The 26,726-nt window shown below is 39.7% G+C and overlaps 1 protein-coding gene and 1 long non-coding RNA gene across 2 annotated transcripts; one reads left to right on the top strand and one right to left on the bottom strand.

The window, feature by feature from the left end:
• Window positions 1-2,051: 2,051 nt before the first annotated feature.
• Window positions 2,052-7,473, bottom strand: LOC133784222 (uncharacterized). The gene is made up of 3 exons (XR_009871210.1): window positions 7,379-7,473; window positions 4,357-4,449; window positions 2,052-2,271 (listed from the first exon to the last, which is right to left on the bottom strand). It is a non-coding gene; the product is annotated as an uncharacterized LOC133784222 (long non-coding RNA).
• Window positions 7,474-20,477: 13,004 nt separating this feature from the next.
• On the top strand, window positions 20,478-21,029 carry LOC133785512 (uncharacterized). Its single transcript, XM_062224740.1, has one exon. It carries the CDS (start codon window positions 20,478-20,480, stop codon window positions 21,027-21,029), a length of 552 nt encoding a protein of 183 aa, XP_062080724.1.
• The last annotated feature ends 5,697 nt before the right edge of the window (window positions 21,030-26,726 follow it).

Below are 26,726 nucleotides of genomic sequence, written 5' to 3'. Positions count from 1 at the left end.
GGCTGCGGCCTGAATAACTCAGGCCGCGGCCCAAGACCTTTTCCAGCAACCAATTTTTCCAAATTTTCCAAAACATTCCAAATTCATTCCCACTTGATTGTTTAACTTCCATACACATTATGAGATTTAAAATCACATCTCTATCATCTATTTCACATATGGCTTTAAGATATTCATCTCAATATTGTGTAACAATAAATCTACATAATAATGGGTAATATTTGGAAGTTACATATTTGTAACTCCAAATATGTTACATATTTGGATATATATCATATATCTAAATATTGTAACTCTCTATTATATGTTACAATATGTGACACTCTTTGTCATATTTATTTAATATAAAACATTATATTATAATATAATATAATATTACATTATATTATAATATAATATTACATTATATTATAAAATAATATAACAGATTGGGGACTTACCTCCTCGAGCTCCTGGTCCAAACGAGCCTCCTGGGCTGCTCAGACAACCAAATAGTTCTCACGGCGCTCCTCCGACATCTAGGGATGGAAATTTACCACGAGGGGACGGGTACCCACGGGGCCCCACCCATAATGGGGTGGGGATTACCAGCCTAGCCAGGGAATAAGGCAGGGGTGGGGTGTGATTTTCATACTTGAAGCGAGGTCGGGACGGGAGCGGGTTTGATACTACTTACGCATATTCATCCTCAATATTTATGTTTTTTTGTTGAGAAATTTACACAAAGTGCTAAATTTGGCACATTTATTTCATTTTTACTTTCAGGCATTTATTTGTACTTTTTTATGTTTTGCTTTATCTTTTGTACTAATACTATTTGCTTACTAACAAACACTTTTCTCACATATCCATCATTTTTTCTTACACTCACTTCAAATATACACGATTCCCTATTCCCACTCACCAATATCAATGTTTATTTCACTTTTTTTTTTATTGTTTACACTCTTTCCACTTATTACTCTACTCTTTTATCATGTCACATATACTCTACTGCTTTTACACATGTCCCTATCTCTTGTTGTTGACTATTCTTATTCTCAAACTTCCACTTTATTGGTTATTATTATTATTATGTGTAGAATGCAATTTAATAAAAAAAGACAACTTTCAACATATAACAAAGTAAAAAAGACAGCTACCTACTTCTTCTTCCTACACATTTTAATCATTTTTTTCCTTTTATTTTCTTCCACATGGCTCAATACCTCATACCCATTTCAATTTCTATTCATCTTCTCCAATTTTTTTTAGAGATCAATATAATTTTTTGATCTCATATTCTTCATAATAGTTACTACAGAGACAATCTTTGGTTCTACCTCTCCATTTGCAAATAAAGCTCTCACTCTCGTGTTGTTGCTTTTAAGTTTAAGTTGTGTTGTTTTTTAGTTGTCTTAATATTGTTGTTATGCAAATTACCTTTGTGTTGTTTAATAATTTTTTACTTTTTGATGTTGTTTTTATTTCTGCATATCAATATCATTTTTATATTATAAGGATATTTTTTTTTAGATGTTTTGTAGTTATTGTTTAGTTGCTTTCAACTTTTAAGTTTGTTTTACACTACTACAAAAAAGGATTTTTAGGACTAGCATTGCGAGTCCTAAAAACGTTTTTAGGACTCGCGGAGCACGAGTCCTCTATTTGAGAGCCTTAAAAACTAAGGTTTTTTAGGACTCGCGTTGCGAGTCCTAAAAAATCTGGTTGAGTGCCTTTAATTAAGTTTTTAGGACTCGCATTGCGAGTCCTAAAAGAACATTTTTAGGACTCGCAACGTGAGTCCTAAAAAATCTGGTGTGAGTCCTAAAAAATCTGGTTGAGTGCCTTTAATTAAGTTTTTAGGATTCGCATTGCGAGTCCTAAAAAATCTGATTGAGTGCTTTAAGTAATTTTTTAGGACTCGCTTTGCATGTCCTTAAAAGTAATTTTTTTAAAAAAAAAATGCAGCTACAATTTTCATTTTGATTTATCAAAACATATCCCTTTGAGTGTCCGAAATGTATTATATATGTTAGATTTCTAAAATTTCAAAAGAAAATACAAAAAAATAATTTTTTATTAATTACTCAAAAATATCATTTCAGTATTTAGTCTATTCGGCTTACAAAATCATATTACATGACAGTTTATACTACAATCAAATTATATCATCACCAAATATTAAACAAGAAATGTATACAATGTTAGTGAAATATATTTTTTATTCTAAAAACTTCAACTGTCAATGTTGTCTAGTATTACGCCAAAGAAATGCATCTCAATATAGACCTGCACATTATAAAAAAGTTATTTAATTATAAATATATTATAATTCAAACTTATAAATAAGTAGACACACACATCATCATCATCATTTGGCTTTTAACAATCAAATCAAAGTGAAAATGTATAATTAAGCTACGAAAATTGCATTCAAATCAAATAATTTTGACTAAATTAAACATCTAATTAAGCATCTTTTAAGAGACCCTTTTAATCATAATCCACCTCTTAATCTCTAATTTTGTTAAAACTTTAATGCAGACTTATTATTTATTATGATGTTATGGTTCAAGTGGGAAGGAGCTTTAGTGATAAGACATTAGTACTACTTAATTACTTGATTAATTAAGAAAGAAACATCACTAATTTGAATCCTATCTTGGATGTATAGTAATTGGAACTTATGATGGAAAAAGATATTAAAACTATTATATTGCACATCAAATTCTTTGTTTATTTGCAATAACTGATGTTGGTTTTTTTTTATCTTTTTATCTTTTAGCTAGGGACATTTTATGAAACAATTCTTTGCATTGTAAATACGATCAATTTTAACATATAACTTAATCAAAGTCCTCCCCACAATTACATCTATTTCACGAAATGGAACCTGTAATTACTAATAAGAAGAAACAAACTCAATCCACCAAAAACACATTTACATGCAAAGAGAGGAAGATTAATTAAAAAGAAAACCAAAACCATACCAATTTGAAAGTTGAAACAAGAAATATAAGAGTGAAAAAAATAACAGAAAGGCAATTGGTACGTAAGAGGAAGAGTAGAGGTTGCATCAAGCAGAGTATATTGATTTTGCCCAATTTCAGATAGCCACAAAATGGTTGTATAAGAGATAAGTACGTATAAGAGAACCGAAAGGCATTAACAACTATATTCTTATTACAAATAGAAAAATAAGATAAAAAGGAAAACATGAAGAAAAAAAATTCAGAATCTAAACCCAGAAACACCAAAGACAAGCACAATTGAAAGAGATTGAAAAATATCATCAAGAGTTAGAGACAACTCAAGCCTTTAATGAAACCCCTTGTACGCAACTAAAACCATCAAATATTTTTAAAAAAAATACTCACTTCAGCTGCCTGTGAAGTAACCCCAAGTGTTGATTCTAGATAATAAATTTCTTCATGCTATATAAATATATATTCCTAAAAACCAAATATCATATATCCTAAATCTATTTCAAATCATATAAACCCTAGAAATTAGGTTAAAAGGTAAGAAAATAGGCCACAATCACCAACGTAAGCTTAGTTAAAGGTTCACAATAGGTGGCAGAACAAACACCGTTGAAGGATCTTTCTAAGATTAATTTTTAGAATGTTATATTATATGTATGATTCTAAAATCTCACGGACGGGGTTTATTCAGCAACCTGTTTTACTCTTTTGGGAGAGAAAAGATGAGGATTTGATTCAAATTCTACAAAGACCTATCCTGCACTTATAATCTCGAAAGCACAAATCTGTGATCACATAGTTACTCTAAATCGGCTCTTTTGAGGCTCGGATTAAGCAAATTTTGTGATTAGTAGCAAAATTTTAATTCAACTTAATTATTAATTAGGTGGTCAAGTGTTAAATATCCGGATCACAAATTTATCATTGTGGCAGCCATCTTTTTCATATTTCCACACAAAATTAAGTACAAAAAAATCTATAGAAAATCGGACAACATATCCCCTAATTTACTAGCCTAGCCATATGTCACAATCAACACCATGTCAAACAAATCAAACAACACACATGTTTTCATCCATATTTCACCGCAGCATACAAAATTCTCAGAACCTACTTCACTAAGACATGCAAGTTTTCAACCTTCCGTTATCACTGCAGCACACAGAATTCCCAGAACCTACTTCACTACAGATGAATATCTAAGATATTCAAACTCCACTAAGTACAAAAATATTTTACATATAGCCATAAATAAGAAGTCTTAACTAAACTAGGAAACTATTTTTTTATAATTCAAACTCAAATAAGCTCTAATAAAAATCTTTAAAATATATGAAAATAAAACTGCAATCAATTTCTAATTACATGAAACATGTTTGGTATTAATTACATGTTCTACACCTTGAACTGAGGACCTTTCCTTTCTGGAAGCATCACCATGTTCAGCTTCAGCAGCTAAACTGTCATGGACGTCCACAGCATCCTATTAATAGTGGCAAACATGAGAAGTAAAGGCAGTGAGAATATTTACAAAAGCAATTCATAGTGCTTATAATAACAGACCAATTTCAAGAAAAAAAATATTCTAAATGTTATTGCGGCAGTGCAGGAATAAAATCCACAATAGCAAGAACTACTAAAAAAGACTCCAGCAATCAAAACCATCACACAAGAAAAAGAAACTGACAATTTATTCTTCCTTATGATACTACAACAAGTAGATGTAGCTGTTTCGCATATGTATATGTTGAAAGAAAAAATTCTAACACTGTACAACTTCCAGTTCTCGTGCTGCTCAAAATAAGGTGAGCTTTGTATTGGTTTGGAGAAAAATAAAAACATGAGAAGCCTATATTACTTACACATGGAAAAAAATAAACTTTGGAATGTACACCTCCCAAGACCCATACTTATTTTTCATTAATACAAAATATCACTTCATTGAGCATTGGAAGTTCATTAAAAGATACTGACCCATATGCAAGTTGAAATAATTTGCATAAACCCTATGAATAATGCATCTATCATAAGTTCACTACCCAAGTTAGCAAAAATAAATATGAATAGGGAATGAGGAGATCATACCTCTAAGCTGCTGGACAAGTCCTTTAAGTGTTTTCTCTTCATTTTGTAGCTGTGATAGCTCGGCCTCATCCTTAGCTCTAGCTGTTTTTTCTAGTTCAATTTCATGCTTTCTTATTGCAACACCCTCTTGAAGTCACAATTTTTTTCATCAATTTGTTCCTTGCCACTTTCCCAGCCTCCCAACATGATTAGGGCATTTCCCTTTATCATCATACTCATCACTCCCATCACAGCAGTCTGAGATTAAGGACTAGTTAAAGCAGATTAGAGAAGACAAGTATCCAGCTCAAAACAACAATTCAGTAAAAAGATCTAATAATGGAATTTAGTTGGTATTGGAAGCAAATTGTTAAAGTCAAAGAGAAGTTCAAAGAGCTTAACTTGACTCATTTCTGTCCTAATGGAATTTATAGGACAGCTGAAGGTTACAAAGCTCTTGTTCTGAATCATCAAAAAGTATCTTGGTATAGGGAAGTTTAGAATAGAACCAGCATACCTAAGCATCGGTTTATCTTATGGCTTGCGGTTCTAGACAGGCTACAAATGAAAGATAGGCTATTTAGATTCAACACAACCACTGATTATCTTTGTCTTATCTGTGGTAGTAACAAAGAAACAAGAGAACATGTTTTCTTTGACTGCCATTTGAGCTCTTCTTGCTTGAGGAAAATCAAAAGCTGGCTGGAATGGAAGACAGCAGCTTCTACTACGCATAAGCTGCTGAGATGGATTGCTAAAGCCAGGTTATCTCAGTTCAGGAAACAAGTCCTTATGGTGGTGTTGGCAGCTATGATATACCAGATTTGGTGGTGTAGAAATTAGGGGTGCACACGGGTAGGATTTTCGGGTTTCGGGTTCATCGGGCTCGGGTTTTGCGGGTTTCGGGTTAAGAAAAATGGTACCGAAACCGATCCGAAATTTTCGGGATTTTTCGGGTTTGGGTTCACTCGGGTTCGGGTTCGGGTTTCATTTCAGGTTGGCTGGGCCATTTGTGATTTTGGACCAAAAAACCCAAATTTGCAAAAATGCCATTTTTTTTTTCAAAAATACCATCTTTTTTCAAAAATATGGTTGTTTATTTGCTAAAAGAAAACATTGTGAGTTATAAGGCATAAACTTTTCGGGTCTGTAGCAAAATATCCACAACTAATTGTGTTCTACTTTTACATAACAATTTCTTGACTTTTTTTCAACTAAGCTATTGGGTCATAGATATCTTATTTTTAACAATAAATAACAAACAAACAAAAAAGTTTCTGAATATATAGATATATATATTAATGTTTCTGAATATATTATATATATTTATATAATATTAAACTTAAAACTAACTGAACGTAGCATCGGAACGGAGAGGCCATTTGTGGTGCAGGTGGTGGCTAGCTGGCCATGCGGGTGCCTAGCGACGACGAGGCGTGTCGCGTGAGTGAGGGAGAGGGAGGGAGGCGATCTGGTCTGGTGGTGGCTGGCTGGCCGTGCGGGTGGTGGTGGTGGCTTGGCTCTGTCAGTCGGCGCCGTGCGTGCGTGAGTAAGGGGCTGGCTGGACTGAAAGGTTGAAGAAGAGAAGAAAAACAAAACAAAAACTGATTTACTTTTTTTAGAGCATATTTGTTTTTTTTTTTATTTTAAATTTAGTTCGAGTTCATCGGGTTACACCCGAACCCGAATATGGCATATATTTAAACCCGAACCCGACCCGATATATTTCGGGTTCGGGTCGGGTTAAGCCCGAAATTGACGGATTTTTCAAAAAATCGGATTTCGGGGTTCGGGTCGGGCGGGTTTTGCGGGTCCCGTGTGCACCCCTAGTAGAAATGAGGCACTGTGGAATCAAAAAGTTTATACAGCAAATATAATTGTTCAAAGGATTCAATTTAATGTAAAGTACAGAATTAGAAGTATAATGCCTAACAATGTTCAGTTGATAGAAAGAACTTGGTTTGAGAAATTGCAATAGTTTTCAGTTAGGTTTTTCTTACCTTGGCTGTTGAGTTGTAAATTGAAAGTTAGTAATACACAGATCTTATTTACCAAAAAAAAAAAAAGATCTAATAATTCTATATTACATCCTACATGCACGCCACATTTAATAAAACATGATAATCAGAGAAAAAAAAAAGGCTCATTACGATTGAATACCCATTACTAATTCAATAATATTTTTTTTTATCCCTGATCAATGACATAGTTTCTTCTAAAATCACAATCCTCTCCAAAGAAAGAACTCAAAATATAAGAAAATTAAACTAGGGAAATAGAACGTGGAAGGAAAAACTGGTTCTTGCATCTATACAAGTTATTAAAGCAGTAAATTTAAAGCTACTTACCGCATATACCATCATTCACTCTAGTAGAATAACACTTTAGGAGCATGCCCTGCATTTTGACAATAGAATCTTCCATTTGGACAAGCAGATGTTCCTACAAAAAATAAAAAGGTTGATCATATGGTTTAAGCAATAATTTATTTTTCTTTTTAGATGGAATGAGTAAACATGTTGTTGATGATACACTACTCATTCTTTTTTTCATTTCTTGTGCCCTACACCTCTCTCTCCATCTCTTTCTTTCATTCATTCTTCTTCTTCTTCAAATTTTTAAGACAATGTTGCATTGTTGTTGATTTTGTGTTAATCTTGCGTTGACTGTACAGGTTGTATGCTACGATCGTTGACAACAACATCAACACAAAATGCCAACAACCTGACAACAACAATGTTTTAAATTGAAATTAAAAAATACTCTCCTTGTTCTCATTATACTACCCAAAATTTAAATTAAGTGTTTTCTCTTCCAGATTTTCAAAAATAACCAGAAAGCAACCAGACAACAACAAAATTTGATGAATAAATTAGACCATCAACAAATTTTCACTCGATTTGAATGGTTCTACAAATTTAAACTAGTCGATTATAAGTTGTTTGGAAGATTTTGGTGATTCAATTTTTGGGTTTCGTTTTTTACAAATTTTTTGGTATCAATTTTGCGAATTGAATACTATTTTTCGGTTGTTGCCTTGAGATCTTGCTGTGGTTTTAGGTACTAATATTTTGCAAAGCTTGATTGCTGACATCCATGGAGACTTTTCGTTGCTTTGAGGTTCTTTTGCCATGGGTGATCAGCGAAGGAGAAACTCCCTATTCACCACTAGCCTATGTTTGTTATTTTATTTTTGGGTTTCGATTGCTTACCCATTTTTGTCCGACCAATTTTTTTGAGATTGAATGGTGGTTTTCTGTTTTTTGCATTTAGATTTTGTTGTTGTTGTGTCAGATCTAGATTGCTGGCAGCTATGGTGTTTTGATGTTGCTGTGTGATAAGCTCTATGAGATGCAAGAGAAGGAGAAGCACATTCCCCCTGAGAGAGAGTGGTGAGGAACTTCAAGAGCAAACCGTCTTTATGTAAATAAAAGTTTGGTACCGTATAAAAGTTGTTTTCTCGGTGTGATAGTAAAATTGTTACTTTTTATTAGATTTTGGTTATAACATAAACTTTTCCTTTTTTTTATATACATATATGATATATCTCAAGATTGGAAAATTAAACATTTTGACTACGATCCACCTTTACTACCTAATAAATGCTATTTAATATTATTCTATCCTATCAATATCATATGGAATATGAATGGTTTCCTTAATTTAAAAAATAAAAATATATATATACATATATTATATATAGAAACTAGAAAGTTATACGTATTACATAAAACCTAGAGAATTAGAACAGTCGGTGAGACTACTCTAGTGAATACACTCTCATTTCCTTGTCCATTGGCCATTCCTCTTCTTCTTCTCAATCTTTAACGCCGACATCACCAGTCATTAGTCTGTCGACTATCGTCCATGTAAGTTTTATATATATGTGTGTATATACATACGTGCATATACATCCCTGAGTTTATCAATCACGTATATAAATTTACTTACTTTTCTGTTTTCATTTTATACAGATCAGTAGATTACAAAAAGTCTTCTACGGTGTTGGACAACATGGATATGTCATTGCGAAAAGGGAAGGAAAAGAATGTGGTTTTTTTTTCTTTTTCTAATAAGTTTGCATGTATATATCCCTATATATAATATCTATTGTTATATATTATAGTTTTTTTTTTCAGTATCTAGTTAATTTTTTTTTATATGATTTTCATAATTTTTTCGGTATACGTGTGGCTGAATGTATATATGTCTTTATAAAATTTATGTATTTCTAATATTGTTATATTATTGTTTTTTTGTGTCATTACTCATTACAGTACTTAATTCAATTTTTTTTTGTATACGTGTGGACTAAACTAGAGAAGAGATGAGTTTGTGTCTAATGATCTATGTCTTCTTCTTATTATTATTTCTATATAATATTTATAATATTATAATAAGCTTTTTCTTTGACAAAAGTATAAGTTTTGAATGTGCATTGGACACTGCAATCTCACCTACTTTAATATTATTGTTATATATGATATTATTTTATATTATAGATAATAATCCGAATACATGTTTGTTAGTTTATATGGTTTTCATCTTAATATATAATATATATAATGTTTACACACTAATTCTTAGTTCATATTTTTAATATATACTTGTGGATGCTAAAACTTTGGGCTTAAAAAAAGGCCACCACCTCGTATCTCTTAAAATATAAAGTCGGGATGGAAATAAACACGGCCTTGCACCGAGGGTCTCGCGAGGTCACCCGTCGCACCTGCAATCGCATCTCGCGCTAAGGATCGCGCAGGGGTTGCATGCCTTGCCCATGATGGTGCGCCTCGCGCTAAAGGTCTCACAAGGCATGCACTCGATCTCGCACCGGCACATCTTGCGAGGCACAACCTTGCCTACGAAGCCCTGCCTCGCACCAGACGTCTCCCGAGGCCACCTGGTGTGCCCCGTCTCGCGTCGTGCCGTTCTCGTGAGGCACAGCCTCACCTACGGAGGTGTCTCGCGAGGCCACCCCGTGTGCCCCATCTCGCACCGTGCCAATCTCGTGAGGCACAGCCTCACCTCTCGCGAGGTCATCCTTCATACTTGGTGTCTCATCTCATGTCGAATGTGTCGCGAGGCACATGCCTCGCCTACAATGTCGTACCTTGTGTTGAGGATATCGTGCCTAAGGTCCGAAAGGCCCCTCGCGTCTCATTTTCCTAGGGCCATCCCGCTAGGTTCTTGTCACCTAGGCAAGATGGAACAGTGTCATCCAAGATAACATATAAGGATTTCATTACTTGAAGCTTGTAGGAATAGGGTAAATTGTAAGGGTGAAAACATACGTATGACTCTAAGAGCTCGTACATGTACGAAATGCACAAAGAAACCAAGGGGAGTTAGTGTACGGACACAATGTCGTACATGTATGGACGCTAGACAAGAAGTGGACATTGTCGACCCGAGGTACAAAATACGTGTACGAGTACGGGGGTACGACCATAAAGACCCCAGGTGTCTGATCATAATTTCCACGCCAGACAAGTAGTGGCAGCACAAGTAGGGTACCTGACAAGGTCTTTCCTAGCCAACCTCAGACGTCTGTACTAGACAGATGGTGGAGGTATGACCTGGTACGAAAGTTGATGTGCTCCCGCAGACCCCTGGCGGGTACTAGAGCCAACCACCACTTTCCAAGCACCACTACCACCTGCAGTCTGCATGTGTAAGGCCTTGTCTCCTCGGGACCACCATGTACAATGAGCCAGTAGTGCTCTTCTACTAATATGACCTCCCTTCACCTGAGAAGGGTATCAATTTTTTAGCCTTGTAACCATACATTTTTTAACAATACGCATATTTTCTACATTCTCTTCATGTCCATTATAATATTCAAGTTTTAAGTTCTTGGAGATATCAGAAAATTTGTTTTAAGATTAGTCAATTTAAGCTCATTTCCTTTACAACTCACAAAATCCTTAATCTAACTTGGTTGACGAGTTCTTACCGTTGATATTTTGGCACCGTCTGTGGGAAGGATAAGTGTCAAGCCACTGTTCTTCAATTGATTCCGGCAAGGAAAGATGCGAAGACATTCTAAGCGTTTCAGAGAACCATAAGAAGTTGATGTCCACCTGAACGGAGATCTACTAAAAGCCTACATGAGGAACCCTCCACCTCCCGAAAATATGGATGCACTGCAGGAGCCCATGGGTCCTGAAGAGGAAAGGCAGGCTTCATCCCCAGCTATCCAGCCTGATGGAGACCGTCTGGGACCAGCAGTCGCCGCTATGGGTGGCGCGAAAGATTTCCCTCCCCAAAGACCACCACCAGTGCCGAGCTCCGGCTAACGAGATCCGGGTCCTTCAACGCGAAGGCCCGACAAGAGTCCCCTAGTATATTCCATAAGCTCTAGCTCTATGACTCGATTCTACGAGGATGAGATATGCGAGTTACACAAAAAGAAACAAAGGCTAGAAACCACCTTAGAAAACATGCTAAAGGTGTTAAATGGCATGTTACAGGGAAAACCAAGCATGCCTCTTCCTAAACGAAAGGAGAGAGGGCATGAGAGGGGAGAGACCACAGTCCCTGTGGATGATGGATGGACTCACCTCTCCACAAGAAATACCCCTCGGCCAAAGCAGCATGAGCATCCCAGGCAGGCAAAGCAACCTAAGAGGTCGGAGCAGAGGAACGATGATAACCATCAAAACGAAGTTAAAGTCACTTCAAGGGAAACACCCCCAGTCTTGAGGGAAGAGCTCAACAGGATAAGGTTGGGTGTGAGGACCACGCCTCTTGTGGCTCCCCCGGAAGACAAAGGGAAAGGAAAGGCCAACCCATTCGATTTGAGGGACTCCTTGAACAAATGTAGACAAGAGTTAGACACCGAGATAAGGAGCCTATGAGCAAGATAATTACCGCTACTGGGGGCAGGCTATCGACGATGAGTTTAATTATGAGTCACCCTTTACTAGCGAAATCCAAGTCATACGGCTCCCAACAAACTTTAAAGAGCCCCACATGACCCCCTATGAGGGCAATACGGATCCAAAGCACCGTCTTGATGCGTTCAATGACCTAATGGAGTTAAGGGGAATTAATAGCACAGCCAGATACCACTGCTTTACTGTCACGTTGAAGGGAGCTGCATACAAGTGGTTCAAGAGACTTAGGCCATGGTACATTATGTCTTGGCAACAATTTTATGATGATTTTCTCCAGCAACATCACGCAGTGTGTGATTACACTATGCCAGGCACATGCCTCACTAACATAAAACAAGGGGAGGATGAGAGTCTAAAGAGCTATATCCACAGGTTCAATATGAAGGCAGCTAAAGTAGGAAGCCTGGCCCAAGGGAAGTTAAAAATGGGCATTAGAGCCAGAGTGCATCCGGGCAGTAAGCTGTGGGATAACATGCTAAAGAGAGAGGTCAATGACTTAGACGACTTCTACGAATGGGCACAAAAATACATGCGTATTGAGAATGGTCACGAGAGTCTTAAGGCTAGAAATAGTGAATCGTCCCTGAAACCCTCAACCCATGAAGGCTTAAATAGCGCAAAGAAAAAGAGGGCCTATGAAGGGCCGATAGACGATCATCCGAGGAAACCCAAACGTGTGGATTAACACAGGCAGACCCCATACACCTTTTATAATGAACTAACACATACTAGGGAACATATCTTCGTCACGAATGAGAATCAAGTCCCCTTCAGGAGACCCCCGCCAATGAAGAGAGATCAATCGAAGGGAGATCCTAGTAAGTATTGTCGGTATCATAAGGACATTGGCCACACCATGGCGGAATGCACTCATTTAAAGGTGGAAACTGAAGAACTCATATGCAGGGGGCACTCGGGTAGATACTTCCAAAGAGAAAATCAAAGACCAAAAGATAGACCACCCTCGCCACGGGCACAAGATGTAGCCCTAGAAGTGCAAGGAGAGGTGAGGACCAGGATTCGAAGGAGAATCGAGGAAGAAGTAAGACAGATATGCCAGGGAGGCCAGGCGAAGTCCACCCCTATGTATCCTAAGCTTGGAACAACGACCCCCAAAAAGCTTTAAGGGAGAAAATGATTCAATAACCTTCACTTAGGAGGATGCACGGGGTATGGATTTTCCACACAACGAGCCCTTGGTATTGACTGTCTAGCTGGCTAACAAGAGGGTGCATCGGGTCCTTGTAGACAATGGGAGCATCGTAGACATCCTATATCGCCCCACCTTAGAGAAGATGGGACTGGGTATCAGGAACCTAAAGCCCTGCAATACCTCCCTGATGGTTTTACTGGGGACTCAATATAGCTGCTAGGGACAATCAACTTGGCCCTCAACATGGGAGATAAACCCAGAAAAACCACTGTAATGACAAACTTTGTCGTACTATACTTTGCCTCAACCTTCAATGCGGTATTAAGGAGGCCCTCCCTAAGAGAATTGAAGGCGATAACCTCAATATACCACTTGGCTATAAAATTCCCAACTTGTGGGGGGATAGCGAGCATGAAAGAACAATAGAAGGAAGCGAGGGAATGCTATAACACATCCTTCCGCACACCCACCAAACCGCCAGTACCCATGGAAATGGTAGTGCATGGAAGTGCAAACTCCCACGAGTTAGAACCCCGGGTCGCAGAGGAACCCAGAGCTAAGCCGGTAGAAGTACAAATTATGAATGAGTCGCTGAGGAAGTTGAAGGTAGGAAGAAACCTTTAGGATAACGCAAAAGGGAAGTTGATAGAATTTCTGAAAGACAACCTTCATGTATTTTCCTAGAGTCATAAGGACATGGTGGGGATAGATCCATCATTCATGTGCCATAACTTGAACATCAGCCCCAAAGCAAGACTCGTGAGGCAGAAATGGAGGGTGCTAGACCTGGAAAGATACGCAACCCTGAAGGACGAAGTTGACAAGTTGAAGGCAAATGGATTCGTCTGAGAAGCATTCTACCTTGTATGGGTATCCAACCCAATCCCAGTCCCAAATCCCATTGGGAAGTGGAGGACTTGTGTGGACTTTACTAACCTCAATAAAGCCTACCCCAAGGATAGTTTCCCGCTTCGTAGGATAAATCAGTTAGTAAACACAATGGCTGGGCATGAGCTACTTAGCATCATGGATTCCTATTCTGGGTACAACCAAATACCCATGAACCCAGCTGATGAGGAGCATACTTCGTTTATAACAGATAAGGGGCTCTATTTCTATAAGGTAATGCCTTTTGGGTTAAAAAGTGCAGGCGCTACTTATCAAAGGTTGGTAAACAGAATGTTCAAAAATCATATAGGAAGAAATATGGAAGTATATCTGGATGATATGTTTGTGAAGACTAAGAGGGCAGAAGAGCTTTGAAAATTCATAATGAAGTTGAACCCGCTCAAGTGCACCTTTGGAGTTTCGTAAGGAAAATTCGCCAGTTTTATGGTAAACTCCAGGAGCATTGGGGCCAATCCTGATAAAGTCAAAGCATTATTGGAGATGAGCCCACTGAGAAACAAAAAGGAGGTGCAATGTTTGACAAGAAGGGTGACAACACTCAACAGGTTCATAGTAAGATCCATCGGCAAGTGTCTCCCCCTCTTCAACATCCTAAAAGGGAGAAAAAAGTTTGCTTTGGAAAACCACCCCCTCTAGCTAAGCCTGAAAAGAGGGAAAGGTTGTACCTATACTTAGTAGTGTTGAAACACGCCATCAGTGCCGCCTTAGTCAAAGGGGAAAAGAAGCCCAACAGTCTGTATACTATGTTAGCAAGTGATTGGTAGATGCAGAAACCCAGTATCCAGAAATAGAGAAACTAGCATACGCTTTGGTAGTGGCTTCGCAAAATCTAAGGCCCTATTTTCACGCTCATGCTATTGAAGTGCTTACCAACACCCCTTTACGACAAGTCTTGCATAAACCGGAGACTTCAGGAAGATTGTTGAAATGGCCGATTGAATTAAGTCAGTTCGAAATCACCTATACCCTAAGAGCCTCAATCAACGGGCACGTACTTGCAAACTTTATAGTTGAGTTCGCCTACCGACCCCATGAAGAAGGAGAAATAGAAGAAAATGAACTGACTTACAAGGGAGAAGAAAAGCAACCTTAAGAATGGAGCCTCCATGTGGGCGAAGCGTCCAACAAAGGAGGGGCAGGAGCTGGCATAGTAATGACGGGACCTTGGGGGGCACAAAATCTATTACGCAATAAGATTCGAATTTGAGGCTTCAAACAATGAAGCGAAGTATGAAGCACTTCTGCCTGGCATGCGACTCACAAAGGAGCTGAAGGTAACACATTTGCATGTTTTTAGCGACTCACAATTGGTGGTATTTTAGGTGAAAGGTGAATATGAAGTGAGAGGTCCAAAGATGGTTGCATACTTGACAAAGGTAAAGGGGTATTTAGACCAGTTGGAACAATATACCATAGAGAAAATCCCAAGAGAACAAAACATGAACGTCGATGCCCTCGCATATCTCGCCTCCACCCAAGATGGAGATACGCTTGAGTCCATCCTTGTGGAATACCTGGACAAACCAAGTATCGTGGAGGGAGATGTTCCCATGGTCAACATCCCCGATGACTTGGGGAGCAACCCCATCGTGAGGTACTTAAATGATGGAACATTGCCTTTGGACAAAAAGGATGCCCGTAAATTTGTGTACATAGCCGCCCAATACACGCTAGTGGATGGAGTCTTGTATAAAAGGGGCTTCTCCACCCTGCTCCCCCAATGTATTAACAAAGAGGAAGCTTTGAAGGTTCTATGTGAGATACACGAAGAAGAATGTGGAAATCATGCTAGGGGCAATCCACGACAAAGAAGGCCATGCGACAAGGGTATTACTGGCCTACCATGGAAAAGGATGCGAGTGACTTCGCGAGAAGATGCGACAAGTACGAATGACATGCAAACTACCCCAGACAGTCACCAAATGAGCCGGTGAGCATGACCAGTCCATGGCCCTTTGCTGTGTGGGGGATCGACTTGATTGGCGCATTACCCGCAGGTAGAGGAAGTGCAAAGTATGCAGTTGTAATAGTGGATTACTTTACCAAGTGGGTTGAAGCAAAACCTTTGGTCAATATAATGACCAAACAAATCACTGCCTTTTTCAACAAGTCTATCGTCTGCATATATGGGGTGCCCTACAAGATAATCTCCGACAATGACACCTAGTTTGAAGGAGGGTTGTTTGAAGAATATTGCAGAGAAAGGGGGAATAAGAGGAGTGTTTCTGCAGTAATACATCCATAAGCCAGTGGACAAGTAAAGCCATCAACAAGATCCTCAAGAAGAACCTGAAAAAAAATTTGGAAAAGTTGAAGGGAGCCTGGGTTGAAGAACTGCCTAATGTGCTCTGGGCCTAGAGGACCACCCCACGTTCAACTACTGGAGAATAACTCTTCTCCTTAGCCTATGGGTGTGAGGCTGTTCTTCTAATAAAGATGAAATTTAATTATTTCTAAGTACAGGCATACGATGATCAAGCTAACCACACAGCGATGGCTAAAAATTTGGACCTGCTGGAGGCAAGAAGGGAAAAGGCACAACTGAGGTTGGCAACGTAGCAACAACGTGTTGCAAGGTACTATAACTCCAGGGTGCGAGAGAGGGAATTCTGGGTAGGAGACCTCGTGCTGAGGAAAGTCCTGCCAAACACCTGCGACCCAAGGGTGGGTGTGTTGGGAGCAAACTTGGAGGGAGCATACTAGGTCACCCAGGTGGTGCCCCCTAACACCAACAAGTTGGCTCGTTAGGATGATACAATGGTACCCCGAGCGTGGAACGCAAAATACCTAAAAAAATACTATCAGTAAGACCTCCTTTTCTAAGGCAAGAGTGTCTTTACTTTGTTTGTTTATGCTATGTCAAGTTAAGTAGTTAAAAATCAAAGAGGGTGTCTCAAAAGCCTCAATAGAAGCAATTCTTCCTTGGGCGCCTTTGTAATCTACCTATCTTTAACAAGAATATTTCCTTTTTCAGTTGTTAGATTCTTTTCCCATGAAAGCACCCATATAACAGATATGCACACATTGTGGGAATAGAATGATCAAAGTGCTCAATGAGATAAATCCCACCAACAAGAAAAAACGCAAAAGTAAAAAGTCTTAGGCATGTGAAGAACCTCTCTTCTCTCCCACGATGAAGAAGAAGAAGGTTACTCGAAAGCCTACATCTTGAGCTCGTATTGAGGAGCCCCCTTCAAACCAGGTATCTGCGATTATGATTGAATCTCAAGCTACGAATCTAAAACGGACTACTCAGTCAGATGTAGATTTGCAAGAGCAGAGGGTTGACGAGAAGGAACTAATGCAGTATCCAAATTCAAATTTGGATGATAATTCTGCGGGTGATAGTGGTCTGAAGAGTTCGGAGGAAGCATTACTGAAGACGAATTGGGCGGAGGAGTCTGAGAAGGAAGATTTTCGCTCATCAGCCAATCTCATTGGGCAAAACTCAAGGAAAAACATCAGATAAGTGCGGCTGCCAAGCTTCATTATGAGGAGCCAATTTTGAAGAATGGAAAGCATGTTGCTCAAATTGATATGGCAAAGGTTGCAGAACAAGCACAAAATTGGAACACTGCAGTGATTTGTATGGTTTTGGGAGCTAACCCCCCATTTGCAGTTTTTGAAGGCTTTGTTAATCGAATCTGTGGACACTTAGGCATTGAACGAGTAGTGAGGATGAATATGGGGCTTACCATTGTCAAATTCAATGATGAGGCCACTCGTGATTTTGTGCTGGAAACAGGCCCTGTGCAGTTTGACAAGAAGCCAGTGATAGTGAGACCTTGGACTCAAGATTTAGATACAGTAAGGTTAGTTCGTAATGTGCCTCTTTGGATCCGATTGCTTAATTTAGGACTACAATATTGGGGTCAAAACTGTCTTAGTGCTTTGGTTAGCACCATAGGGAAACCAATCATGGTTGATAAGTTCACTAAGGAATGATCTATGATTAGATCTGCAAGGGTCTTGGTTGAAATGGAGAAAACAAAAGATCCCCCGTTTGTCATTTACTTTGTGAATGAGAAAGGCCATGTGCAAGAACAAATTGTCGAATATGAATGGCTTCCCATCAAATGCAGCAATTGCAAGGGATATGGCCATAATATGGCAGAATGCAAGAATCATGGTCCAAAAATCTGGGCAAAGAAGAATGTGACTGATAAGATTAATGTTGGAGTTAATACAGCTGTGAGATTCAGGTGAATGCTGCAATATCAGGTGATTCAACTGGGAATACTATGGTAACTAAGGAGCCTAGAGAGAAACTAGATGTGGCAGGGGCAGTAACTCAAAAGGAAATTCAGGAAGGGGGAAACTCGCAAGGAAATCACCAAACTCCTGAACATGATAACAAAGAAAATTGGGAGGTTCCAAAGAGAGTGGGGAACTTAAAAAGTATTGGGAAGTTAGTGATGGCAGGCATAGGAAAAAGTCAGAACTCTTTCAAGATTCTTCAAGAACAGGGGAAAAGGGAGATAAAAGGGAATTTAAACCACTTGGAGGTTGATGGACTGCTCCAATATAATTAGTTGGAATGTAAGGGGTATGAATAAGAGGGATAAGCAATATGCTATCCTGAGTCTTTTGAAGATAAATAAAGTTGGTATTGGTGCCTTACTAGAGAATAAATTGAGGAAGGAAAAAGTTGAAGATATGATGGATAAGTTGTTTCTTTATTGGGATTGTCATAGTAGTAATGCCACTGAAGGAAGAATCTTAGTTATTTGGTAGAAATCATTTATCAAAGTTCAAATTTTGAAGGAACACCAACAGTTTGTTCATTGTTTGGTTAAGATTACTGAGGTACTGACAGATTTTTTGATCTCTTTTGTCTATGGCCTAAATACCATGGAAGAGAGATTGGAGTTATGGAAGGGTCTTTCATGTCTACCTCTACCTTAAAAAACTTGGTTGATTGTTGGAGATTTCAATGTTGTTTTTCACTTTGATGACAAAGCTGGTGGGAAGTCAGTTAGTGCTGCTGAGATTTATGACTCCACTGCCTGGATAGCTCAAATGCAGATGGCTGGTCTCAAGAGTATTGGTTCTAAGTATACTTGGTCTAATAGGCAAGATGGGAAGAATAGGGTGTACTCAAAGATTGATCATGCTTTTATCAATGAAAATTGGGTGGATGCTTTGCCTAACACTATTGTTGAGTTTCAGTGGGATGTTAACTCTGATCACTTTTATTGTCTCATCAAAACTCACAAACATGGAAATCTAGGTACAAAACCATTTAGATTTTTTAATCTGTGGATTGCTCACCGAGGGTTCAAGGAGGTTGTTCGAAGTAGCTGGAACAAACCTATGGCAGTGAGGGGATTACAGGGTGTGACAAACAAGCTGCTCCAGCTTAAGCATGTATTGAAAGCATTCAACAGGGAGTAAATTGGAGATGTAGAGAAGGGATATCATCAAGCTAAAGGTGAATATGAATTGACACTAAACAGAGCTTAAGCATCCCCATTGGATATCTCTGTTCAGGAAGCTGAAAAAGCTGCAGTAGCCAACTATCAATATCACTCTGCAATGTACAAAAGCTTTTTGATACAACGAAGTAAAATCACTTGGCTGCAGAAGGGAGATGACAACAACTCTTACTTTCATGCTTGCACTAAAAAAAAAAGAGAGGAGAATAGAATTGTGGCATTTCAGAATGAGTAGGGGGTTATTATTGATGATTACAGTCAAGTTGTTAATCATTTTCTGGACCATTTCCGCAGGTATATGGGAAGCACCAGTTCAGCAACAAGTAATATTAATTCTCACTGTATTGGTCTTGGTCCTTGTTTGGATATTGAGATGCACCTAAAGCTTATCAGGAAATTTCGAAAATCAGATGTTAGGAAGGCTTTGTTCAGCATTCCGGGTACTAAGAGTCCAGGGCCTGATGGCTTTGGCTCTGAGTTTTACAAGGCTATGTGACAGGACATAGGTGATGAAATATCTGAGGCTATTCTTGAGTTCTTTAACTCTGGAAAGATTCCTATTGAGCTTAATAAAACAGTCCTCGCTCTGGTTCCTAAAACTAATATGTCGTGCAGTGCGATTGACTACAGGCCCATAGCTTGCTGTAACACAATCTATAAATGCATTTAAAAAATGATATGTAGTAGGCTATCGGAGGTTCTTCCTAAATTAGTCATTCCGAATCAAAGTGCTTTTATTAAAGGGAGATTACTAGCTCATAATATTCTAATTTTTCAAGACTTGATCAAGAATTACAATAGGAGGAATGCATCCCTGAGGTGTGCTTTGAAGATCGATCTTAGCAAAGCCTATGATACGGCGGACTAGTGTTTTTTGGAGGGACTGTTGATCAATATGCGATTTCCTACCCGGTTCATTTCTTGGGTGATGGTGTGTCTTCGTGTCACTTCTTATGTACTTATGATGAATGGGAGATTGTAGGGGGGATTTCAAGGTGTTAAGGGTCTATGTCAAGGACACCCTATCTCCCTATTACTGTTTGTCCTAGTAATGGAATATCGCACCCGGTTACTTCAGCTAGGAACTACTCAGTATAATTTCAAGTTCCATCCTTTGTGTAAAAGCCTCAAGATAACTAACCTCTGTTTTGCTGATGATTTAATTATCTTCTGTAAAGCTAATAAAGACTCAATTCAATGTGTTAAGCAGATTGTTGAGGACTTCTGTAGTAGTACAGGGCTGAAGGCTAATCACATCAAATCACATGTCTATTTTGGAGGTGTTCCGAATATAGAGAAGGGTCATTTGCTTCAGGTTTTGCAGATTAAAGAGGGAATATTTCCTCTTAATTATCTTGGGGTTCCTATGAGGCTAACAAAATGGAAAGCGGTAGATTGTGATGTGATCCTAAAAAAGATTAAGCTTAGGCTTCACACATGGGCTAGTAGGCACCTCTCTTATGCAGGGAGGACCCAACTCATTACTTCTGTCCTTTTGGGTTTGCGTAACTATTGGATGAATATCCTCATGCTCCCACAAAGTGTAGTTAAGGAGGTTGATAAACTTTGCATGTGGTTCCTGTGGGGTAACAATGGAACCTGAAGTAACTTCCATCGTGCTTCTTGGTCCAAAGTCAGCTTGCCAAAAGCTTATGGGGCTTTGGGTTTTGGTGAAGGAGCAAAATGGAACAAGGCTATGCTTGCTAAGTATATTTGAGCAATAAGTCATCAATCAGAGGCGATGTGGGTGAAGTGGATAAATGTTTTCTATTTAAGAGGCCAAAGTTTCTGGAAGTATCAACTCAAGGCCGATTCTAGTTGGTATTGGCGTAAACTGTGTCATATCCGCGATGCCTTTACTGAAATGGACATAGATGCTGCTGCCATTCAAGGGACATTCAAGATTGGTATGTTCTATAAAAGAATTATCCACCAAGATCAAATCAAATATCATCATTTTGTGTGGAATAGGATGAGTGTGCCAAAGCATCATTTTATTATTTGGCAAGCGGTGAATGACAATTTGCTAACTCGAGACCACTTGTAAAAGGTACTTTTGCAACTTGACAGCAACCTTTGCCCAGTTTGTTGTCAAAATGAAGAGAGTCATGACCATCTATTTTTTAATTGCAAATGTTCTCAGCAGGTGATTTACCTTATTCAAGCTTGGGTTGACTGTAACTGGCCTCTTCGATTCAAGGATTGGACCCGTTGGATTGAAGATATGAGGAATGGTGTTAAGGCAGCAGTTGTTGCAGCGGTGTTTTCAGCTACAATATATCATATTTGGCAAAACAGGAATTCTTGTATTTTTAATAGTTGCTCATCTAGAGTGAATGTTATTGTAGACATGATAAAAAGAGATATAGTGCATAGAGTTAGATACTTTTCTCAAAAGAAAATGAAAGCAAAAGAGAGACTCTTTGTGAGGAATATATGTTCCTTGTAATGTTGTTGGAGACTTCTCCTTCAGGGAGGTTTTTGTTTGTAAGTGGGTTTGTGATTAATGAAATATTTCTTTCTTGATCAAAATAAATAAATCCCACCAACCACTTGGGGGGCAGGATATATAGTGGAAACAAAAAAAATGATAAAGAACCTTGCACGACATCCCTTGAGTTTACATGGAATAACTACCTTTATGGATATCAAGGGAGTCGTAAAGAAGGTATACATTACAAAAGAAAGCCTCGTAGTGCATCTCTTGAGTTCATAAGGATTAGCTACCCTTATGAATATTAGGAGAGCCAAGAGGTTCAGAGGGGTAACTTCACAACAAAGACCTCCACGAAGAACAAGGTCTCAGTAAAGATACTGATAACAAGGAAGCCAAGCGGATAGACAGAGGCAACCTCCTAGAAAAGGCTAATACCTCCTTGAGGGGTAGGGCCTTAAGGAGAACGTCCATCAACAAGTCTAGGACAGCAGTCAAGCCCTCTAGCCAAAAAGGGTCCTAAAGGAGACCCTTGCAAAAATAGTACTATGCATAACGACGAGAATGATTCTTCTCATAAAAATAACAAGCGCGCACAAAAAGAAAATATTAAAGGATACTAAATAATCCAAGAGGTTAACACATCCTTACTAATACAGTCAAGGTGCACTGAATAGACTATCACTACTGGTCCAGATAAGACGTCAGCAAGTTATCAAAGCAGAGAGACCTAACAAACCCCTTTTGCTTCTTCATACAGGAGTGGGCTCAAAAGGACCTCAAACATAAAGAAACGATAACAAAAGATCACATATATCTAAGAAAAAGGAGAGGCATGGTAATGTTATAAAGTAAAGCCAGCACCAACCATAATAGGACTTATGAAAGTTCCTAAAGGTAAAAACAATAGACCTAGAGAAACCTCTCAAGGTTTGGATAATAATACAACCAAATCGAAATAGAAAAATAAAAGTTGCAGAAAGAAAATTTCAAGGCCTCCTGCCATGAGCACTCCACTCGGCTGGCTTTGCAATGACATGATCACCAAAGTAGGAGAAGTCAAAAACAGGATTCTGCCTCCACACTCCATACAAGGTGCACTCCACGGACTTATATTCAACCTCTGCTAGGTTGGCCTCCAGAAGAGTGATCCTCTCTCGTAAAACTTCAGCTTGGGCTTCCACATACTTCTTCCTTTTGGTCGAAGATGAGGCCTTCGTCATGGCTGTCTCCAGCTTGAGATTGTTGTCAACAAGTTGCTCCTCAAGCTCCTAAATTCTGGACATGAGACGATCCCTTTCTACATTGGATGAGGATAGGTGCTGTGCTGAGTTTATCAAACGCTGAGCCACCAGAGAAGTCTGCAAAGGAAAGAAAAGTGAACAAATATGGAACCCAAGCACAAAAAGGACCAATGTAAAATGCATGAACTCATCCACGTAGTGGAGTGCATGAGGGTCTCCCCAAGTTCCACCATGTTAAAAATTTTGAGACCTGTCCACTCGGTCTCGAGATTGTCCTCGGTAACCCGAGTATACCTCTGCACATAAGGAGATGATGTGAGACTCACCCATGACATCCCCTTAAAGTCAGGTGCATCTGGGTGAGCAGGAATAGATCACATGCTTACCGAGTGAGGAGGGGGCGCATGAGAATTAGGCAGAGGATATCTAGAGTAGCCATGAACAGAAGGGACAAAAGGAGGATTTTTGAATTCATCGTAAGAAGGAAAAACAAAGAGCCCTTGCATAGACTGTGAAGCATGGGAATGAGAGGTCTCGTCGTGGTCCATTGGAACAAGAGAAGTGCGTCCCCTGGAGGCAGGGGACAGGTGGGCCAAACATTTTGCTTCAGGAGAAGTCTCCTCCGGAAACCATTCAGCGTCACCATTATCTGAGTCAGGTTCCACTAGAGTCATTTTATTCTTTCTCTCATAAATATGTCATAACAAGTCGGGCTCCAAAACCTTGGATAGACTATAACAGTTGAGGTTGGCCACGGTGAAAAGATAGGCAGCCAATTTCGTCGAAGGGTCCAAATCAAGGAAGGCATCCACTGGTGCCACTTCTGACTCAGGACCATCAGAGATCGTAAAATGCTCTGAACAATCAGCTCAGCTATCAACACATATACAAGGTCCACCATAGCAAGCCCAATGTAAAAGAAAAGACTTGAGGTACTTACTTGGAGTGGAGCGGAAGTGTTCGAGCACAGAAAGAGGTCTTTTGACAAAGAAAAAGTCATGCTTCCACAAACCGGGTTTAGAAATGGATCCCTCGATCAAAGAGACCTAAGAATTGGCCATCTGTAAAAAATAGAAGCCTTTTGATTTGGGAGTAGGGATGGGGTTATACATGAAATGCACTTCATGGGTCATAGGGGCGCGACCGTTGAGCTTCATAAATGCCATGTATAGGCAACTCAGAGTCAACCAGCTGTTGGGTACTAGCTGAAGTGGAGCAAGGTCAAAATGGTTCAGTATCATGACAAAGAACGGGTGTAGAGGAATGGTACCACCCGCCTTCAAAAAATGATCACTGAATGCGACATAGCCCTATAGTGGATCGTTAGCACGACATTTATTGGAAGGTACATATAATTTAGACCCTTTGCCTATGTGGTACTTCTCGGCCAACTCTAGCAGCCTTCTCTCCAACAGAGGACCGAAATCCAGCTTCTCAGGAGCAACTTGTCGCCTCACTCTTCTTTGACATATCTGCAAAACTAAAGGAAAAAGGTGAGGTAAAATAGGGTACTTTACCCTCCATTTTCTCCTTCTTGTGAGAGTTTTCTATCGAGACATTGAGCGTGGGAGCATCAAAGACGAGTGAATTGTAGACAAGGGTTTAGGGGAATCGGGAGTGACCTCAGGACTGCTATGAGGAGGACACGGAGGTGAAGGTTTAGGAGGGAGGTTTTCTTCCATGAACTCCAGATCTGTTTGTAGGTCAAGAAGGCTCACTCTAAGGCTGGCAATATAGTCATCAAGATCAAAGGACAAAGGGGCCCCATCACCCCTCAGAATAAAGTCCATCTCGCTTTCAACAACCCTGATTTTTTTCTTAAGCTCAGTCATGCATTCTAGGTAACATATAAGGGCCCTCCTTAAGGTGTCACATCTTTGGTAGGGGCTATTTTGGGGGACACCGAGTCAGAGGAAAATTGTAAAAATTCGACCCCTAGAGGAATGCTAGACGACCCCTCAATTTCCATAGAGATGCGCCTCGTTAGAAACACAGGTGGAAATGTATGTGGAAAGCACGGTATACTACAAGACACAAAGGAATAAACTCTAAACTCCTAGACATAAGTTCCCAAAATAACCAACTACGAGGTACAATGAAGGGTATACGTGCTAATGGATGCAAATGCATAATTCAGCTCACAAGGTGCTCCGACCAAGGAAACCATTCCCAAACAACACTAATTTAGACCCATTGAACACAAGAAAGGGTGAAGGTATACCTTGGATAGGTGAGGCTACGCACCACCATAGTTGCAAAAGTACCTGACATCAAAAGTACACGCCTACAAAAAGAAAGGGGATAGAAAGAGACAATCTTTAGTCCCCAAGTATACATACAAATATCTATGTACATTTATAAAAAAAAAAAATAGAGCAAAAAAGAAAACCAAATTGCTATTGTGGGGGATAGAACCACCCACCTCTTGGAAAATTTAAAGACTAAAGCACCACCAAGCTAAGAGAAATAAGTGTAGTAAGTGTCTTCAAGAAGATAGCCTATTTATAGAAATCCTGAAAACATCCTAGCCATTAAATCCAATATTCGATCCATGGTCAAGAATGAAGCCTAACACCTGCGTTAAGATATGTGAAGACAAATGATAGGCTAACATTCAATCTCAAGGAATCATGAGGATTACCAGCTCCAATGTGTGTTTCTTGACACCACCAAAGAAAATAACCATACTAACACCACATGTGATTTGAGGACACCATACCGAAGAGTCTACCAAAGTGCCTAAAGGCCCTCTCATAGACTGGGGGCAAGTGTTGATGCTAAAACATCGAGCATACAAATAGCCCCCACCTCAAGTCTCTCAAAATATAAACTCGGGATGGAAACAACCAAACCCGACATTGCACCGAGAGTCTCACGAGGTCACCCCTAGCACCTGGCATCATGTCTCTCATTAAGGATCCCGCGAGGATGAACGCCTTGCCCATGATGGAGTGCCTTGCACCAAAGGTCATCACACGCACCCAATCTCGTACCTGGCAGATCTTGCGAAGCACAACCACATCTACAGAGCCCCGCCTTGCGCCAGAAATCTCATGAGGCCACCCCGTGTGCCCCGTCTTGCACCGTGTTGATCTTACGAAGCATAACCTCGCCTATGGATCCCCGCCTCATGCAAGGCATCTTGCGAAGACACTCTGTGTGCTGCGTCTCGCACCGTTCTGATATGGGGATGCATAGGCTTGCCTACGGAGCCCTGCTTCGCGCCAAGCGTCTCGTGATGCCACCCCATATGTTCTGTCTCGCGCTGTGTCGATCTCGCAATGCACAACCTCCCCAATGAAACCCTGCCTCGTGCCAGGCCTCTTGCGAGGCCACTCCGCCTGCCCCTTCTCATGTCGTGCCTTTCTCCTAAGACACAACCTCGCATACAGAGCCTTGCCTTGCACCAAGCATCTCTTGAGGCAACCTCGTGTGCCTCGTCTCATTCCTTGCAAGTCTTATAAAGCACAACCTCACCAACGGAGCCCCACCTCAAGCCAGGCGTTTCGCAAGGCCACTTTGTGGGCCCCATCTCAAACTTTCAGGTCTCGTGAGGCACAACCTCGCCTACAGAGCCCCGCTTCGTGCCAAGCATCTCGTGTGGTCATCCTTTGTACCTGGT

This window comes from Humulus lupulus, chromosome 6 (genome assembly GCF_963169125.1).
Source record: "Humulus lupulus chromosome 6, drHumLupu1.1, whole genome shotgun sequence".
NCBI lineage: Eukaryota > Viridiplantae > Streptophyta > Magnoliopsida > Rosales > Cannabaceae > Humulus > Humulus lupulus.
The sequence above is the reverse complement of the archived record's forward strand: the minus strand, read 5'-3'. Positions and strand labels throughout refer to the sequence as shown.